The sequence below is a fragment of the Mesoplodon mirus genome, assembly GCF_964341445.2.
Source record: "Mesoplodon mirus genome assembly, chromosome: X".
Classification (NCBI taxonomy): domain Eukaryota; kingdom Metazoa; phylum Chordata; class Mammalia; order Artiodactyla; family Ziphiidae; genus Mesoplodon; species Mesoplodon mirus.
The window spans coordinates 44,940,965-44,960,552 of NC_138981.1; the positions used below are offsets into that span (position 1 = coordinate 44,940,965).

Genomic DNA, 19,588 nt, shown 5'->3' on the forward strand with positions numbered 1-19,588 from the left:
GAAGTGGCTTTGGAATTGGATAGTGGGTAGAGGCTGGAAGAATTTTGAGGCACATGATAGAAAAAGCCTAGGTTGCCTTGAATAAACTGCTAGTAGAAATATGAATGTTAAAAGCACTGCTGGTGAAGGCTCAGAAGTAAATGAGCACAGTAGAGAAAGCATACATTGTCTCAGGGAATACGTATATCATCATAAACAGAATATTGGTAGAAATATTAATGTTACAGGTGCTGCTGTTAACAGGGCTCAAGGAAATGAGGAACATGTTATTGGAAACTGGAAAAAGAAAATCCTTATTATATAAGGCAGAAAACTTAGCTGAATTGTGTCCTACAGTTGTGTGGAAAGCAGAGCTTGTAAGTGAGGAGGAGTGAGCTTGTAGCTGAGGAGGTTTCCAACGAAAATTTTGAGGTACTGCCTGGTTTCTTCTTGCTGCTTATAGTAAAATGTGAAAGGAAAGAGATAAATTGAGGGAAGAACTGTTAAGCAAAATGGATCCAAGATTTGATGATTTGGAAAATTCTCAGGCTGTCCAGATTGTAAAAGACATAAAATTTAGGAGATTCACTGTCAGGAAAGTATGCTCTGGAGAGAAAGCCAAGGGTGTGGCTGGACAGCCTTTTGCTAGTGCTAAAGAGATTTTGTGTGTGACTCATGGATCCTCTCAACCATCTCAGTAGAAGTCAGGAATAGAGATGGGATTATCCATGAAAAATTTGAGGAGGACCCTCTTGTCTAATGATGTGAATCCTTGTGCCTTCCATGGGAGATCCAAAAGATTTTTCAGAATGTTATACTAACGGAAACACTGCCTGATTGGCTTGAAAAAAAACAAACAAACAGAGACACGATGAAATGAAGGAAGGATTTTGGACTCCCAAAATTTTACTGGAAGGATACAGGCTAAAACTACTCAGCAGCAAACATGTGCTACCCTTCAAGGGAAAGAAAGAATGACTCTGAGGACACAGCCTTGAGCCCAGAGGTAGAGCATCAAGCCGCAGAGGATTTATTATTCCCAGGCCTTGAAACTGAATGAAACTTGCCCTGCTGGATTTCACCATTTCCTGGGACCAGTGACACCTTTTTTTCCTTCCGTTTTCTCCCTTTTGGAATAGGAATGTCTATAACTCGCATCCTATGCCTGTCCCACCACTGTGTTTTGGGAACAGATAACTTGTTTTCTAGTTCCACAAGTCCAGAGATGGAGAGGAATTTTGACTCAGGGTGGATCATACCCAGAGGCTCACTCATACCTGATTTAGATTATTTAGATAATGAGATTTGAAACTTCTGAGCTGATGATATTAAAGTCAGATTTTGAACTTGAGTTGATGCTGTAATGGGTTGAAATTTTGGGAGTATTGGGATAAGGTACATGTGTTTTTCACATAGAGTGGATGTGCATCTTTGGAGACCAAATGGTGTACTGTTGTAGGCTGAATGATGCCACCACCAAAGATATGCACATCCTGATTGCTGGAACCTTTGAATGTAACTTAGATGGAAGAAAGAGAAGAAAAGAAAAAGAAAAGGGACTTTGCAGTTTGTAGATGTGATTAAGGTAAGAATTTTGAGATGGGGAGATTATCTTGGATTATCCAGGTGACTCTAATCATAACCATAGTGTCCTCGTAAGAGGAAAGCAGAGGCAGGTTTGACAGAAAAGAAGGCAATGTGACAGTCAAGCAGAGATTGTAGTGATGTGACCACAAGCCAAAGAATGCTGATAGCCACCAAAAGAGGAAGAGGCAACAAGCAGATTCTCCCCTAGAGCCTCTGAAGGGAGCATGACCTGGCTGACACCTTGATTTTGGTCTTTTGGCCCCCAGAACTGAGAGAATAAATTTCTTATGTTGTTTTAAATTTTTTCTTATGTTTTAAACCACCAAATTTGTGGTAATTCATCACAGCAGCCACAGGAAGCTAATACAGATGGCTTAGGGGTAGATTTGGGGTTGTTGGAAGGACTTAGGGGTATGCTTGGAGGTGATTGAGGGAAGTTTGAGGGTATAATTGGGGCGTTTGAAAGTGTTTGGGTACAGTTGGAGCCATCAAAGGGAAGACTGAGGTGGGGTTGGGGGAGTCACCAGAGGGTGGTTTGGAGGTGTGGTTCTTGAAGGGTGGTTTGGGTGGTACAGTTGGAGAAAATTGGAAGATGTTTTGTGGGTGTAGTTGTATGTCCCTTAGAATCCATGGGGAGATTGGTTCCAGGACACCCCCATGTGTGAATACCAAAATCCAAGGATGTGCAAGTCCCTTATATAAAATAGCATAGTACGGTTAGCCCTCCCTATCCCTGGATGTGGGACCAGTGGATATCGAGGCCAACTGTAATTTAAGACAGCTATAGCTGTCATTGAAGAGTGGTTTGGAGGTATAGTTTGGGGCTGTAGCTGTGGGACCAAGGGAAGGTAGTTAAGGGGTATTTAGAAGCAGAGTTGGGGGCTCTCGGAAGTGAAATTTGGGGGGGCGAGGTTTGTAATTGTTGGAGAGTAGTTTGGGATTAGCGTTGGGTATCACTGAAAGGGCACTTTGGGGATATTCTTGGGATTTAGAGGACAGTTTGAGGGTAAAGTAGGGTCAGTTGGAAGGTTTGGGGGTGAAGGTGAGGACCTGGTTGGGTAGTTTAGTGAGGAAGTTTGAGGATCAATAGTGTTGTTTGGGGATATAGTTGAAGGCTGGCGGGTACAGTCTGGGATGCAGTTTAGCGGCCTGTTTTTTTTTGTTGTTGTTGTTTTGGTTTTTTTAGCGGCCTGTTTTGAGGTCTGGATGTCAGAGGGATTTTATGCATTATAGTTGAGGAGCTATTAGCGGGTGATTTGGGGGGCAGTGAAAGATCATTGGACGGAATACTATTCTCAGCAATAAAAGGAACAAACTGCTGGTACATGATACAACATGACTGAACCTCAAAAACATTATGCTAAGTGAAAGAAGCCAAATACCAACAATCCACATATTGGATTTAAAAGGCAAATCTATAGAGACAGAAAGTAGATTAGCAGTTGCCTGGGAGTGGGAATGGGAACAGAGAGTAAATGTATTTGGTGCCACAACTAAGACCCGATGCAACCAAATTAATTAATTAATTAATTAATTAATTAAAAAAGGTATTTGGGCATGAGGGATCTTATAGGGATTATAAAAATGCTCTAAAACTGGATTGTGGTGATTGTTGCACACTTTGGTAACTTTACTAAAATAATTGAATTGAATTGCATGCTTAAAATGAGTGACATTTATGATATGCAAATTATACCTCAATTAAGTTGTTTTAAGAAAAGATCATTGTCACAACAATGTGAATGTACTTAATGCCACTGAACTGTACACTTAAGAATGGTTAAAACAGTAAATTTTATGTTATAGATATTTTACCACAATAAAGAAAAATGTAATAACTGCAAAAAAAAAAAAAGAAAAGATTGTTGGAGGATGCTTTGTAATATATTAGAGTCACTGAAGAATGATTTAGGGTGTGGATAAGAGTCATTGGAAGGGGCTTCCCTGGTGGCGCAGTGGTTGAGAGTCTGCCTGCCAATGCAGGGGACATGGGTTCATGCCCCGGTCCGGGAGGACCCCACATGCGGCGGAGCGGCTGGGCCCGTGAGCCATGGCCGCTGAGCCTGTGCGCCTGGAGCCTGTGCTCCTCAACGGGAGAGGCCACAGCGAGAGGCCCGCGTACTGAAAAAAAAAAAAAAGTCATTGGAGGGCTTGAGGGACACATTTGGGGTCACTGGAGTATGATTTGGAGGCCCAACTGGGGTAACTACAGAAAGTTAGTGGTTATGGAGGTTTGTTGAGGACTGTTGGAGAGTCAGAGTTTGGATCAGTGGAATGTAGTGGAGGTGGAGAGGGTGTTGGAGGGTAGTTTGAAGTGGGGGGATCCACCTTGAGTAGTTAGGAGTACATGGGAGTTTTGCCAGGAGTGGGGTTGGTCAGTGGAAGGTTTGGTGGTGGTGGTGGTGGGAGTTCATGGACCATGGTTTGGAGTTAGAGCAGGTGACTGTTGGAATTGATCTGGTGTGCAGGTGGGGGCCACTCCAAAGGTAGTTGAGAATGTTTGGGGTGGTGTTGAGGGCTCTTTAGTGCCATTTGGGGATCAATAGAGTATGATTAGGACGGTACATGGAGAGTGGTTTAGGGTCATGGAGGGTGTTTTGGGTGCATATTGGGGGTAGAGGGAGGGTGATTTGGAAGTGCTCTTCAGAGGTGAACAGTTTCAGGGCTGATTGTAGATAGTTTGGGGGAACAACTTGGGAGTATTGGAGGGTAGCTTATTTGTACAGCTTGGGTGACCAAGGAAGGCAGATTGTGGGTACTGCTTTGGGATCAATGGACAATAGTTTGGGGATACAATTTGGGAGATGATGGAGTGTGGTTTGGAGTGCATTTGGGGCACGGGAGGGTAGTTGGGGGAATTTAGAAGTGTGGTGGTGGCTGATACAAGGCAGTCTGTGGGTAATTCTTGGGTGCTTGTTGCGGGGTGAATTGGGGTGAGGGGCGCTTGTCTGATCACTGAGGGGGCGTGGCCTCGGTAGGGGACAGCTCCACGGCCCTCGAGAAAGCGTGTGCGCAAGCGCTCCGAACTGGTTCGCTCCTGGCGCTCCCAGGGCAGGGGAAAAAGAAAAAAAAAAAAAAAAAGAAAAGAAAAGAAAAGAAAAGAAAAAAAAAAAACCCACGAAGACCCGAACTGGCGCCTGCGCACTTGGTCTCCGCCGCTGCTGTGGTCTCGCGCCCCGCCCCCTGTCTCTTCCCCCCACCCCACCCCGCCCCTCCAGGCTCGCGCTCAGCGGCGGAGGTGGCGGTGCCGCTGGGAACGGACAGACCTGAGTTGAAGGTGGGGGGCCGGGGTCCACTGCCCTCGGCCGAGCAGCTGCTACCCTCCCACCCTCCCCGCGCCCCCCGTCTGGCCCCCAGGGTTAATAGTCGCACGGCCGAACGCGGCCCACGGGCAGGGCGCGGAAGGGGAGTAGGCAAGAGCCCGGGAACGAGCTGGGGGCAGCGAGGGAGGGGCGCTCCCACCACTCTTTCAGGCCTGCACCGACCCCGCCTATGCCGCGGGGCGAGGACCCTCGGTGAGTAACGCCCGCTTGGGGTTGGAAGGGAGGAGACGGCGGGGTGAAGGCCCGGAAACGCTGACCGGCGATGTACCTGCTCGCGCACCCCCGACCTCTGACCCCGTGGTCTCCCCCTCGACCCCTGCCTTACCTGGCTACATCTTCTTTTAACCTCGAACCCCGGCCAGTCTTGGCCCCAGGAGCTCTGGTCTGACCCCTGACCTAACCATGTTTTGGCCTGATGTGATCCTCAACCCCTGTTTTGTACCTCTAAATCCAGTCCTGACCCCAAACCCCATCCAGTTATGTTCTCAGGATCCTTGACCTGACCCCAGATCCTTGCCTGACCCTGTTCCATCTCTGAAGCTCATCGTGCCTTGTCTTGATCTCCCCAGTTTCTGTCCTGATGCTTGACCTGCCTATTCTCTTGTCCAGTCCCTGAACCCCTTCCAGTCATGTCCTGTACCCCTAACCCCAGTCTGATCCAGGTCTGTCCCAATTCCTGACCTCTGACTTATGTACTTTCTCCCCACCCAGTACTATCCCCCGGGTCCCCCTCCTGTCTCCTGAACTCCATCCTGGCCCACCACCTTTATAGACTGTCCCTCTTGCCTCCTGCCATGTCCCTGCCCCCAAACCTATGCCGTTTTCCCTTGTCTTCTCTTGGCCCATCACTGTCCTCGTTCCTATCCTCATTCTGTGCTGGTCTTTTCCTGTTCCTTACCTCCACCCTGAACCTGCTCTTTTCCCTATCCTCTTCCTTGAACCGCTGTCTTGGCCTGTCCCCCATCATGTCTTCTGACTACCATTTTATACAGATCCTGATCCCTGCCCTCCTCTTTTGTCCCCTACTGTCCCCTACTTTTTCTCTGGCCTTTGTCCATCCTATCCCCTGGCCAGTGTCCTGGATTCTTCTCTGTCTTATCTTTTGACCTCCATCCTACAACTCTGATTCTGTTTTGTCCCTTATACCCCTTCCTGTCCTGTGTCTTCATTCTATCCCAACCCCAGGCCCCTGTTTTGCCCCTTCCATGCCCCTCCACGCTGTTCAGATCTCCCTCCTTCGTAACACCCACTTTCCATCTCCTCTGAGCCCAGAAGGACAGGGGTTCCATTATACCGTGACCATGAACTTGGAGGTTCCACTGTACCTATTATCTCTGAAATTCATCCCAAATGCTTCTCTTAGCATGAGCAAGAGCAAGCAGCCTTGTGGGCCCCGTGAGGCTGAGGGAGTTTTCACATGTGATTTCCCCCACCCAGTGATCTCACACAGAGCTTGCATTTCTCTCCCTGCCCCAGGAGGGCATGGAACTCTTCCTGTGCCCCCTACCCTCTCCAAGTGTGAAAGAACACCCTAAATTATTCAGTGACTCTCTGGGAGTCTGTGAGGTCTGGGTCATGTTTCCAGCCTTGCTAGGTTGGGGGCTGCCCCATGTAGGGGTGGGGGACTCAGGGGTATGTGTGAGTCTTCTAGGTCATGTTACCCCCATCTCCTGGTCTTGGTCCCAGGTGCAGTGATCCCTGCTTTCCTGGCCTGGAAAAAAGTCCATCCTAGGCCAGAGGCTTCAGGGCTTGGTAGGGGTAGGATGGGGGCAGGAGTTTATCCTCCTCCTGTCAGCAGTAAGCAGTACAAATCTTGATGCTGAGTCCATCTTGATGCTGAGTCCATCCTACCTCTGTGGGGAGGTCTGTGTGTATTGGGGGGCCTCTGTTAGAATCAGGCTCATCCAGTAGTGACAATAACAACAACAAGAAAAATAAGAAGTTCTCTTACTGTCTGAATCACCTTGATTTTGAGGACAGACGGGGAGAATTTGAATAGTGAGGAAGTAGCATGTCATTCAATTATGTTTTATTACTGTATTTCTCATAGAGAATAGTGAGAGTTTGAATAATGAAATATCAGACCTGTTTCATTTATCCCAAACAGGTATCCAAACCTATTAATAACAACACACACATCCCTCACTGTCCCAGTATATTTGGTACACAAGTTCTGAGAGGGAGAGTTTGGATAGTTCAGACAGTGAAAGATATTAAGTTATCTGAAGTTATTTTGTTTTTGCATTTTGCAGAGTGAGTAGGGAGAATTCAGAGAACGAGGGATAATGGCTCTAACTCAGAAATGTATTCAAATCTATCCATTTTCCTGTGCTCCAGTGGCAAGAGTTGGGATAGTAAGGGTACCGCATTATATAAATGTATTTGGTTCCTCTATTTTGCCTGGTGAGTAAGGAAAGCTCAGAGAGTGAGGGATACCAGTCCTATCTCAAAAAAGTATCCAAATCCATTCAGTTCCTGTATTTGGATAGTGAGAGTTCAGACAATTTTTCTGAATATATTTGGTTCCTGCATTTTTGATGTTGAGGAGGGAGAGGTTGGATAATGAGGGAAAACAGCTCTGTTTCAAATATGTCTGGTTTGGCAAGTAAGGAGGGTTCTATATCTGGGCAGCAAGTGGGGAGGGTTTCGAGGCTGAGGGATACCAGCTGTGTCTCAAAGTGTGTGTGTGTGTGTGTGTGTGTGTGTGTGTGTGTGTGTGTATTTGATTCCTGAGTTCGGACTGGGAGGAATACTTGTAATTATGTATGACATATTACATATATATATTGAGCACTTACCATGGGCCAGGCACTGTCCTAAGCAATCTTTGAATGTCTTAGCTCCTGTCATGCTCCCAACCCCCCTGTGAGTTTTATACTGCTGTCAGCACCCCCATTTTACAGATGAAGGCACTGAGGCACAGAGAAGTTGAGTGACTTGTCCAAGCAGTCACACAGCCTGGAAGTGGTAGAGCTGGGTTGAATCTCAGACCCACCACTTGCTAGCCCTATGGGAGGCCACAGGAGGCTCAGGTCCCCGCTGGGGTGGGGCTTAGAGGTGGTTGTCTTCCAGACTGTTAAAAGCTGTGGACCAGGGCAATGATGTGTGTGGGTGACTCCGCCTTGCCTGGCCCAAGAGACCCAGTTACCTGCTCTTCCCTCCTTACTCTCGCCCCAGCCCACCTCTGCCTGAGTTTATTATTGTAGTTATTAACAGTTGTTAATGATGTGGTATGAGTTTTCTTGCACTTTGAAATGTCTTCCAAAGTTACTTTGGCCTCCATTGGCTCTGTTAGCACTGTTTACCCATTTTCCAAATGCAGAAATCTAAGCCTTGAGACTCAATCTGCATTGCTGGCCAGATACACTTGTCCCTCTCGGCTCTGATTTTTTTTTTTTTGGCCGTGCCACACGGCTTGCAGGATCTTAGTCCCCCGACCAGGGATCGAACCCGTGCCCCCTGCAGTGGAAGTGCGGAGTTCTAACCACTGGACCACCAGGGAATTCAGCTCTGATTTTATAAACATCCCCCTTCCCAGCCTCCTTGGTGTCCCACAAGAGGTGGGAGAGACCATGGCTGAGAGGACACTCCCCACCAACACCCAGGCAGCGAAGGGAGGGAGAAGGGGGTGATGAAAGGGGCCTTTGGGTCCCGTGCCGGAAATCTCACACCCAGGAAGAAAGGTGGGCAGGGTGGCGGGAAGCCTCAGTAACACGTACACTGGGGTACACTGGGCGTTGCTGATACAGAGCAAGTTCCTCTCCAGGCTTGGCCCACCTGCCAAGTGGAGAGGGAGCTTTCCTCACTCTGCTCTTTCACATCTTGGCGTGGGCTGCTGTCGGGGCCTGGGTTGGGCTTGGGCCCTGAGGTCACAGAGCAGATGGTCCCAAATGGAGCTCAAGATGTGTGGTGTGTGCCGGGGCAGGCCCAAAGCCCAGGTGGTGGTGTGGGGTTAACAGTACATCGCAGAGACTCAGAGCCCTCCATTTCCTTGACTCCTGGCCAGAAATGCCCCAGGAGGTGGGGGGAGGAACTGGGGAGACCCAGCCTGGATGTGAAGAAGCATGAGCCCCGTTTCCCACTCCTCCTCCCATGCAGGAGTTGCCTCTGTCAACTTGCAACCCAGGACCCAGCCCCCTGAGTTCTGATTCTACCTGCTGTCATGCCTCTGTGATCAGAATCGGGCCTCTTCACTTCTGCGAGCCCCAGCTTTCATCTCTCCAAGCTGGCTATGAGGAGCTGGGTCTGTGCCATCCTCCCAGGTTTGTAGGGGTCAGGAGGGGTTAAACCACCAGTGTGTCTCTTCCGTTTGCTAGGATGATTTCTTCTGAAGCTGCAGAAGGTGGTAGGGTCCTGAGACATGGTCTCTCCTTAGAATAGTGGACCTTGTCTGTCCCAACTTGGGAAACTATCACCCCAGTGAGGGTGGGAATTGCCCTAAGACCTTCTCCCACCCCTGCCTTGCCCTGGGAGGAAAGGGCAGGGGTGTCAGGAACGTGGAGTGCTGCCAAGAGACGCACACCCGAGGTACCCCAAGTCCTCTCCTGTGCTTACAACTCCCCAGACCTCCATCCCTTGGCTCCCAGGTAGTACCCGAGGGTGGGCAGGGTCTGATCTGGATACTTGGACAGCACCAGAGGCAGTCACCGCTCCCACGACCCTTAGCCCTTCTTCCTCAGTCCTCTGTTAGGTGTATGGGGTGAGGGGGGAGGTCCAGGCTCTCTACTTGGCCGTGCTGGACACCCTGAGGGGACTTGGCTCCAAGACAGCTCCTAAGGGTGGCCGGAGCCCTGGTGTCAGGCAGGTAAGGGTTAAAAGGTATGGGCCAGCCCAGTCCCTGGCCAGGTAGGCTGGGCCATTGCCTAGTGGGAGGTGGCCTAGGCATCCGCCACTGCGCTCACCCACTTATTGCCACTACCAGCCGGAGCAGGGCCTGGTCGAGACAACTATATTTTTTTGAGGTACCTGAGGCCACCCCACAGCACCTCTCTGCTCTGGCATTGGTGAGCACCTGGGAACAACGGGCCCAGGGGCGAGGGGTGGGGGGAGAAGGGCACAGGGTGTGCTGGAGTTCCCTGTGGGAGAGAGCCAGGTCTATGTGAGAGGCACAGCGAGGAAGGAGGGCCTGGCTAGAGGGGCGAAGCCTAAAATGTCCAATTTCCTTTCCTGGCATGAAGCCGATTCCTTGCCGGAAGTGGACGAGGGGAAGGGATGGGGGAGAAGAGAAGCCAGCGTCCCCCTTCTCTACTCCCCGCTACTTCCTCTCCCCCTTCCTCCCGTGCAGGGGTAGCCTCTGCCCTCCTTCAACCTGGGGCCCAGCCCCCTAGGAAAGCCCAGACTGGGCTGTTGAGAAACTACTTCCCAGCACCTGCCTGGTCCTCCACACTGTTCCCCTAGAGTGAGGGCAGTGGGGGAGGACCTCTGGGGCGGTGTGGGGAACAGTCCCAGACATTGGGAGTTTGTATTTGCTCCGAAGGTGGCGGGATGTGGAAATGGGGGTCCCACTGAGGTGTTGGGGTGCCATCCAGGTGAGGTGTCTTGCTTGTAAACAGTCATCACAGCCAGGAATTTCTTTCTCGGCTGTGGTGTCAGAAGGGCAGACCTGAAAAACCTGCTGGGCCCGCCTCTGGGTGTGGGGGGGTGCCCTCTGCAGCTCTCTTGCTGTAGCCCATCCTGGGACGGGACGGGGACACAGGGTCACCAGTGGGGAGACCCAGGGGCTGGTGTGGGCGTGTGTTGGGGAGGGGACTGCTGGGATTCCCCCTTCTCACCATCTTTGGGTGGGAACCAGGCAGTTCCACGACCCCAGGCCAATACGCAGAGGGTAGGTGAGCAGAGGCAGAGACTTGGGAACGGGTGTGAGTGTGTTGGGGGTGTGGAGCGTGGACCCTGCCCGATGACCCCATGACTCAGGCCCTAGCTATGTCCCCGAGGTCAGGCTGACAGGGTGGAGTCGGGGTTCCTGCCTGTACCCCATATGGACTTCCAGGATGCCACGAGCTCCCAGGGAAGGAAGGCTCGAGGCATCCCAGTGTGGGATGTGGGACCAATCCTGGTGAACGGGCCCACTGGGGAGGAGTTGAGGTTCCTGTTGAGGTGGAGGAAGGTTTAGAGTTCCTCAAACCCAAATGGGGGCTGGGGAAGAAGGAACCCCAGGAGCCGAGGGGCAGAGGAGGCTAAGCTGGGACCTCAAGGAAAGCCTGCCATGCCGGGCAATGTCAGACCTTGGAGGGGGGTGGTGAGGGCATGTGAGCACCTCTGAAGAGCGCATGCTGCTGCCTGGATGTGCCAAAAGGCTTTAGGGACTGACCCCGCCCCTGATGTTGAGGACAAGGAACCCCTGCTTTGTGGGAGGGGCACAGACCCCATGGGGTGGGTGGGAGGACTGCCGAGAAGCTGGTGGCACCCTATTAGCAGCTTGGCCACACCCCCAATGCATAGATGGGGAAGGGGCTTGAACCCACCCCTCCATGGCTGCCTGGGTCTTCACACCTGGCCACCATGTCGTGACAAAGTGCGAGGTAGGTGGGGATGGGACCTCTCTGGCCTCATGGTCCTCCCAGTCGCCTGCCACCGAGGTCAGGCCAGGTGGTGGGAGGTGATGTCACCTGGTTGCCCAGCTGGGGGCTGAGCAGGCTGTGGGACAGAGGGAGCAAACTCCAGAGGAAGGGATGAGGGCAGGGCTGGCAGCCAGCCAAGGCCGGCTCCATGGTCAGCCAGGGTGTCTGGGGGCAGACGAGGAGGCAGGAGGCAGTCAGCTTGTTATCTGCATCTGTGGGCTCTGCCACTCCCAGTCCCAGCAGGCTGACTTCCCTGTGCCAGGTGAAGGACAGGCTGGCGTGCGGGGAGGGGCCAGAGGGGTCCTGAGGCCAAGTGAATGCTCTCCCTGCCGCACCAGGGCTGCGGGATAGAGTTGGGACAAGTAGTGACCCACAGACCACAGTCGTTCTTTTATTCACCCAGCAGATTTTCATTGAGCACTTGATGTGTGCACAGAAGTGTTCTGAGTGCCAGAGATACTGATACATTTTCTGTCCTCCTGAATATACAAGGGAGACACAGTCTTGTTTCACAGCAGTTGTGAGGGGACATAATGTGGGGGCCCACCTCTGGAAGTGACACTGAAGCCCCAGAATGTAAGAGAGAACCAGGGGCTGGAGTGGCGAGAGGTGAAAAGTGCACTCCGGACAGCAGCGGCAGCCTGCACAAAGGCCTGGAGGCCTGATGGGCTGTGAGCTTACGAGGGATTGGTGGGGTTCAGCACCTCTAGTAAGGGGGAGTGTTGGACCGGAGGGGTGGGCCTGGCTACATCTGTAGCCAAGGGCAGGTTATTTCATCTCTTTGTGTCTTACTCTCCTCATCTCTAAAATGGGGGTAATAATAATCACAGAACTGCCATCACAGGGTGGTTGTGAAGATTAAATGTGGCATAGAAGGTAACTGTTCCAGGCACCCAGGTGCTAAATAAATGCCCACTGTTCTTGTAGTTGGTTGAATCTGTACCATTAATTCTCCCTTCCCAGGCAAGACTCCTGACTGTGGCCCATGGGCCTCTGAGGAGGCATTGTAAGTCCGCCCAGCTCCCCACTTGCTGTGCTCCCACTCAATGGGAAGGGAACCAAGGTACCAGGGCCTTGACATTGACACAGATTCTGAGAGGGCAGGCCAAGCAGGTGGGCGGGGTCAGGGTACCCCTTATTCCCAGCTGGGGTGTGGGAACCTGGGTAGAGGGGGAGGTTGGCGGTGCACACCGGCTGTGCTTCCTCAGTGGCTCCCGTGCATCACTGCTAGGCCTTGTCCAGCCATCAGCCACAGCCTCTTGACAGCACCAGGATGGAAGTCAAAGGTCAGCTGATCAGCTCTCCCACCTTCAGTGCCTCAGGTTAGTATCTGGTTCCCCTCCCCTGCTCTGAGTCACCACCTGCCCACCGGGGAAGGGTTGGTCCCTGGTCCCACAGCTGCCGCAGGCTGCCCTGATTGCCCCCCGATCTTTGCTCCCTCTGTGTCCAGCTGCCCTGTTTGGAGAGGCTGCCCCCCAGGTGAAGTCAGAGCGTCTGCGGGGGCTGCTCGACCGTCAGCGGACCCTGCAGGAGGCCCTGAGCCTGAAACTTCAGGAGCTACGAAAAGTGTGTCTCCAGGAGGCGGTGAGGGCCGGACCCTAAGGGTGTCGGTGGGGGGTGAGGAGCAGGCACGAGGTAGGCAGACTGCGGTGGTGATGGCTGAGCCACTTGTCCGAGCTGTAGAGTCCCCAAAGCTCAGCTTGCATGTCTGAGAATCAATAAAATATGGTGATATTTTGCCACCATCCCCTATCAACAATTTGAAATCCAAAAACCCTCAGAAACAAAACAAAACAAGTTAGTTCCAAAACTTGGCAGTGAAACCTGACCTGAACTGACATGGGGTGATTTATAGTTTCGATTTACCCCCCCTTGCTGTGAATGTCCACACAGTTTGCCAGAAATAATAATGTAGTTCAGAGCATGCAGCCCAGGCCCTGAATGGAATGTCATATAATATGCAGTGTACAGATGGTGTCACCTTTATAAAAACTATGAAATTCTGGATTCCAAAGCAGGTCTCCCTGCCTCCCGTGCCCACTGCCCCGGGGACTTGGGCCATCGAGGGGCTGAGAGTCTCTGCTGCACACCCACCTGGTGGAGAATTGGGAGGAGGAAGAGAAATAACAGGCATGGGTGCTGAGCAGGGCTGGGGTCCCAGTAGGACTTCTGTACCTTCGGGGGTTGTTACTGCTTTGCCACATCTCCCCAACTAACCCTTGGTAGTCTCTGACCCCTGCCCCCGCCCAGGAGCTGACTGGCCAGCTGCCCCCCGAGTGCCCACTGGAGCCTGGTGAACGGCCCCAGTTGGTCCGCCGGCGGCCGCCTGCAGCCCGCGCCTACCTTCCACCGCACCCCAATCCAGCACACCACTCCTTGTGCCCTGCCAAGGTGAGCAGATGGGCGTGCAGAGCAACATGGGGGTGGCACAGGAGCCCGGAGGAAGCCGAGGGCGGGTTGCAGCCAGGGGAAGGAGAGGCTAAGGTGAGGAGGGAAGGAGCTTGAGGGAGGTGGGTTCCAGGTCTGAGAGAGGATGCTGGTCCCTGTCAGGATAGGCCTCTCACCCGCAGGAAGACAAAGAGGCCCAGCCCTAATCCACACAGGCCCTGCCCCCAGAGGGAGAATAGGCCACCCCCAGGAGGGGCAGGCCCCGCCTCCAGCGTAGCTGGGCTCTGCCACCAGTTGGTCCTGGTGCTTGGCCATTTCCCTTTCCAACATTTGGTCCTGTCCCACCCTCCCGGGTAGGCCCCGCAGGAGCTGGCGCTCGAGGCCCTGGAGCGCGAAGTGTCAGTGCAACAGCAGATTGCGGCAGCTGCCCGCCGCCTGGCCTTGGCCCCTGAGCTCAGCGCCGAGCAGCGCCGACGTCGGCGCCAGGTCCAGGCAGATGCTTTGCGGAGGCTGCATGAGCTGGAGGAGCAGCTCGGGGACGTCCGGGCCCACCTGGGTCTCCCGGGGATCCCGATGCCCCAGCCCCTGCCGCTGTCCACTGGGGCAGTTATCACTGCCCAGGGAGTCTGCCTGGGCACGCGCCTCGCTCAGCTCAGCCAAGGTGAGCCAGGCCCTGTCACCCCACCGATGAAAGCGGGAAGGTGGGCATTGGCTAAGGGACATGGTAGAGGTGGAGTGGGTGAGCAGCCAGTGAAAAGTGGGAGGTAGGCAGGACTTAAGGGGCCCTACCAGTAAGACAAATTGTGTAAACTGGCTCCTGGGCAAGGGTGGGGCCCTTGGGAATAGGCATCAGGAAAGTGAGGGACCAAGCCTCTGGTGGTCTTGGATTTAGGTTAAGGTGGATGCTTGGGAGGGGTACGGGATTGCGGGGAGACGGCCCAGTGGTGTAAGGGGATGGCGCCCAGACCTTGCATTGATAGGCCGGGGTGTCCCCTTCTTACCTGTAGAGGACGTAGTCCTGCACTCGGAGAGCAGCTCCCTCTCAGAGTCTGGGGCCAGCCATGATAATGGTGAGGACCCCTGTCCCCCAAATCCGCCCATCTTTTGATGCATAGCCCCCACCCTCCCTCTTCAGCTCCTCTTTAGCCATGACCCATCCTCCTGTGGAGCCCCCATTTGCTTTGCTTCAGTCCCCCCGCCCCACCCCATCAGCCCCAGTTCCTGCCTTATCCCTTAGCTCTTCCTCAGCCTGTCCTACCTGCTTAGCCATCTGCCCCTCCCTACCTCCCTAGCCCCTGCCCTTAGCCCACAACCCTTCAGGCACCCTCCCATTGAATTCTCCCCCACTTCCTCCCTTCCACCCAGAGGAGCCCCGTGGCTGCTTCCCTCTGGCTGAGCGCCCTTCACCACCGAAGGCCTGGGACCAGCTGCGGGCAGTATCTGGGGGCAGCCCTGAGCGGCGAACCCCGTGGAAACCACCCCCGTCGGATCTTTATGGGGATCTGAAGAGCCGGCGGAACTCTGTGGCCAGCCCCACCAGGTGAGGGTGAGCCCCTCCCCTCCTTCCCCAGGAGCCAGGAGTGGGAGCTGAGCCTGGGCTGGCAGGAGGGCCTGCTGCTAGGTACGGTCTCTAACCTGGACCCCCACCTGGGCCTGCTCGTCTCTGTCTAGCCCCACACGCTCGCTGCCCAGGAGTGCCTCCAGTTTTGAGGGGCGAAGTGTGCCTGCCACCCCTGTCCTCACCCGGGGCGCTGGCCCCCAGCTCTGCAAGTAAGTGGACTCTGAGGGTGAGATTGAAGACCAGAGGAGGGAACCGGTAGTTATAACTGGGCGTGTTGGGGAGAGCATTATCAAAGGGTGTGGGACATGAAAGACTGGGCTTTGAATCTATCAGTTTTATTCTGATCGTCTATGTAGGTTGTATGAAAATGCAAGAATTTTATTTTTGTTTCAGAACTTTTGTTCATAATGCACCCTATTGCATGATAAAGAAATATAGGTAAAATATCTTTTGGAATATGCCATGTGTGTATATGTGTAATATCACATTATAAATAAAAATTTTTTAATTGACAAAAAAAAAAGAAGAAAAGAAAGGCTGGGTCTTGAAAGGTGAATAGGAGCTATCTTGGTGGAGAAGGGGGTGGGGATTTGGGGCAGAAGCACCAAAGTTTGAGAATGGGCTTTTCTGTGCATTTTGGGCAAGTCATTTCCCTTCTCTGAATCTTTGTCTCCTCATTTGTGAAATGGGGATAATAATATCTGCCTGTGGAAGATACTGTAGGCATAAATGAGTTCTGGTTAACTTGTACTGCGTACCTACCATCTGCTAGAAATCAGTGCTTTACTTGGTATCAAACTCATTTAATTGTCACAACATCCCTGTGAGGTAGGTGCTCTTGTTATTCCCATTTTAGAGATGAGGAAACTGAGACACAGAGAGGTTAAGTAACTTGCTAGTAAACTGAAGACCTGGTATTTGAACCCAGGCAAGTTTGACTCAAGAGTCCATGCTTTTAACCACGGTACTCTACTACTTCTTAAACAAATATGTACTTACTAAGTGCCTACTTTTTCCGGGCTGTGAACAAAGCAAAGTCCCCATCCTTGTGACACTTGCATTCTATGAATAGTGGCTGTTGGGATGATAGTTTTGGGTGGTTCATACACATGATGGGACAGAGAATTCAGGAAGGGTCTCGAATTCCTGGCCTAAGGTTTAAGACCTCATGTTAGAGGAGGCGGGGAGCCCTGAGAAGCACCTTAGCAGGGGATGAGGGGTCAGATGTGTTAGGAAGAGCCCTCCGCCCTCCCCTGCTAGCATTTCCTCTTGAGCCCTACACACACGTACATCTCCCTGGGAGCTAACAGTCCCAGGCACCCCCGTACATTTTTAACCCCTCTGATCCCCAGTCCGTGGCAGAAGCTCTGCTGCTCTTTACATGCCACTACCTTTCACCTTTATACACACAGCTTCTAATCCTGGGCCCATTTTGGAGGTGTGGAAGTGAAGGCTCAGAGAGAGGCAGGATAGGAAGGGCACTCATCCCATCTCCCTGATATTTCTGACCCTTCTCCCATCACCCCCACCTCTGCACCCCCAGACCTGAAGGCCTCCATTCTCGCCAGTGGTCCGGCAGCCAGGACTCCCAGATGGGCTTCCCCCGGGCGGACCCTGTCTCCGACCGTGCCTCCCTCTTCGCAGCTCGCACCCGCCGCAGCAATAGCTCCGAGGCCCTGCTGGTGGACCGGGCAGCTAGTGGGGGAGCTGGCTCCCCGCCTGCGCCTCTGGTTCCCCCTGCCGCTGGTCCCCCAGTCTGCAAGAGCAGTGAGGTGCTATATGAGCGCCCCCAACCAACTCCTGCCTTCTCCTCCCGCACGGCTGGCCCCCCAGACCCTCCCCGGGCTGCCCGGCCCAGCTCAGCCGCCCCTGCCTCCCGCGGGGTCCCCCGGCTCCCGCCTGTGTGTGGGGACTTCCTCTTGGACTACTCTCTGGACCGGGGCCTGCCCCGCGGTGGCGGCGGGACAGGCTGGGGGGAGCTGCTGCCCGCAGCTGAGGTCCCAGGACCCCTCTCCCGCCGGGATGGGCTCCTCGCCACGCTCCCAGGCCCACCACCTGTGTATGCAGCTGACGGCAGCAGCCCCCTGCTCCGCAGCAAGGACCCCCACAGCCGTGCCACCCGCACCAAGCCCTGTGGCCTGCCCCTGGAGGCCGCTGAGGGCCCGGAGGTGCATCCCAACCCTCTGCTGTGGATGCCCCCACCCGCCCGTATTCCCGCAGCTGGTGAGCGCAGCGGCCACAAGAACCTTGCCCTGGAGGGGCTGCGGGACTGGTACATCCGGAACTCGGGACTGGCCACAGGGCCCCAGCGCCGGCCTGGGCTCCCCCACATGGGCCCGCAGCACCCGCCCTTCCTCCATGCCCGCTGCTATGAGGTGGGCCAGGCGCTGTATGGGGCCCCCAGCCAGGCGCCACTCCCGCACTCAAGGAGTTTCACGGCGCCCCCTGTCTCCGGCAGGTATGGGGGGTGCTTTTACTGATGGGTAGGGGTCTCTTGAGGCAGATGGCAAAGGTGTCCAGGCCAGGGAGCCAGCTAGTCATGGTAGCTAATGACATGGACCACGAGAGAAGTAGCTGCAGCCTTGGCCCGGGGTCACTGGGCCCTGTCTGACTCGCATTAGTCCGTGGGGTCTCGGTGGAGGGGTATCTTGGGTCCTGGTAGCAGCAGTTCTTCACCAAGCTAATACAAGAATTTTAATATCTGAACAACCAGTGCATGTCAGCTGAAAATGAGCCTTGAAACTAGGGTGCTGGGAGGAAGGGACATCCTGCGCCCCTTGCCTTTTTCTTCCTCTTTTCACCACGCCCCACGCTTGCGAGCCTAAGGGTGCTGTCCTGTGCCTGCCTCCACCTCTTTAACGAGCCTCTTTTCCTCTCTCTTTCTGTGTCTTGTCCGTCTTTTCCTCTCTCCTCTGTCTTCCCACCCTGTCCTCCGGATTCCTGCTACCCCTTCTAAAGATACTACGCGGACTTCCTGTACCCCCCGGAGCTGAGCGCTCGTTTAAGTGACCTGACGCTAGAGGGGGAGCAGTCCTCCGGTTCTGACCCCCAGACCCCGGGGACACTGGTCTGACCCCTTCTCACATGCCCCTTGTTGGCCTGGGTATGACTTCAGTCTGGGGAGCACACAGCTGACCTCGCTGGGCCCTGGGGTGTGGCTGCTCTCGGTCCTGGGGGGGCACCAATGTGATCTTCCAAGGCCCCTGGCTCCCCGTGGGCCCACGAAGGTGTCTGACACCCTGTGTCTCCTCTCACGCTGTGCTGGGGACTGGGGCCCCTCCGCCAGCTTAAAAGAGAGGAGAGGGGATGATGTAATGGGGACTCCAAGCCCCTTCCTCCATTTCTGTTTACAGTTGTGAGCTAGGTATTCACTGTCTTCCCTCAACACTAGACGTTTTATAAAAAAGGAAACTGTGATCTCGTCCTGGTTGGGTTCATTCCTGTCCCCATGACCAGCCTGTTCCATTCAGCAGCCCCCTCCACAAAACGGACCATATAGGGTCTCAGGGCCCAGTTTGGGGCAGCCAGGAGACTCCGGTGTGAACAGAACTCCCTGCCACCCCCCACTGGGGCATTTTTTCTTGGGGAGGTGCCCACATTTGGAAGGAATGAAGTCTGGGTGGGGGGCTTGTGTTCATTTTCCCTCCCCCAGGGTGCCTGAAGGCGCCCCAGTCCCTGTCTGCCTGTCTGTGCCCGCTGCCTCTGCCCACAGAGTGAGACGGCCCAGCCTTTGGCGGCAGCCTCCTCTGCCCTGACTATCCCCAATCAGGAGGCCCCGCAGGAAGACCAAAGGGCAGACCCGTTGGGTGTGTTGTGTCCTGGGATGTGGCGGTGGTGGAACCTGGCGTCTGGTAGATGCCAATGAAATCCTCAAGTGACGTCTCGCCACGGGTTATGTCACACCTTCCTTGGCTTTCCTTCCATCCACCAATTTTTAAACAAATCCACACAAGCTGTGTTTTCTATGATACCTGTCTGTGGCTTTCTGGAGCTGGGGGTTCCCCTACCCCCTTTACCTAGTGTTAAAACTTTTCTTTTTGTACTAATGGATCTGGGCCCAAGACGCTACCCACACTGGAAGGGGATTTCTATAATAAATGTGTAAACTGAACCCATGCATTGCTTCCCTGTCTGCCTTGCCTTGGGGCCCCACATCTTTAGCTAAGACTAGATAATGTATTTTTACAAGA

The 19,588-nt window shown here is 53.6% G+C and overlaps 1 protein-coding gene across 3 annotated transcripts; it reads left to right on the forward strand.

The window, feature by feature from the left end:
- The first annotated feature begins 4,469 nt into the window (after nt 1-4,469).
- Nucleotides 4,470-19,532, forward strand: CCDC120 (coiled-coil domain containing 120). Of its 3 annotated transcripts, XM_082609737.1 has the most exons (12): nt 4,470-5,081; nt 8,988-9,151; nt 12,413-12,549; nt 12,681-12,771; nt 12,900-13,033; nt 13,700-13,840; nt 14,195-14,498; nt 14,845-14,907; nt 15,203-15,377; nt 15,509-15,607; nt 16,942-17,856; nt 18,357-19,532. In XM_082609737.1, exons 3-12 carry the CDS (start codon nt 12,496-12,498, stop codon nt 18,469-18,471), a joined length of 2,091 nt encoding a protein of 696 aa, XP_082465863.1. In that variant the 5' UTR covers nt 4,470-5,081; nt 8,988-9,151; nt 12,413-12,495; the 3' UTR covers nt 18,472-19,532. The 3 variants fall into 3 exon arrangements, with proteins under 3 accessions (XP_082465863.1, XP_082465861.1, XP_082465862.1); XM_082609735.1 differs by having other exon boundaries at nt 12,413-12,512; nt 16,942-18,444; XM_082609736.1 differs by having other exon boundaries at nt 12,413-12,455; nt 16,942-18,444.
- Nucleotides 19,533-19,588: the final 56 nt, after the last annotated feature.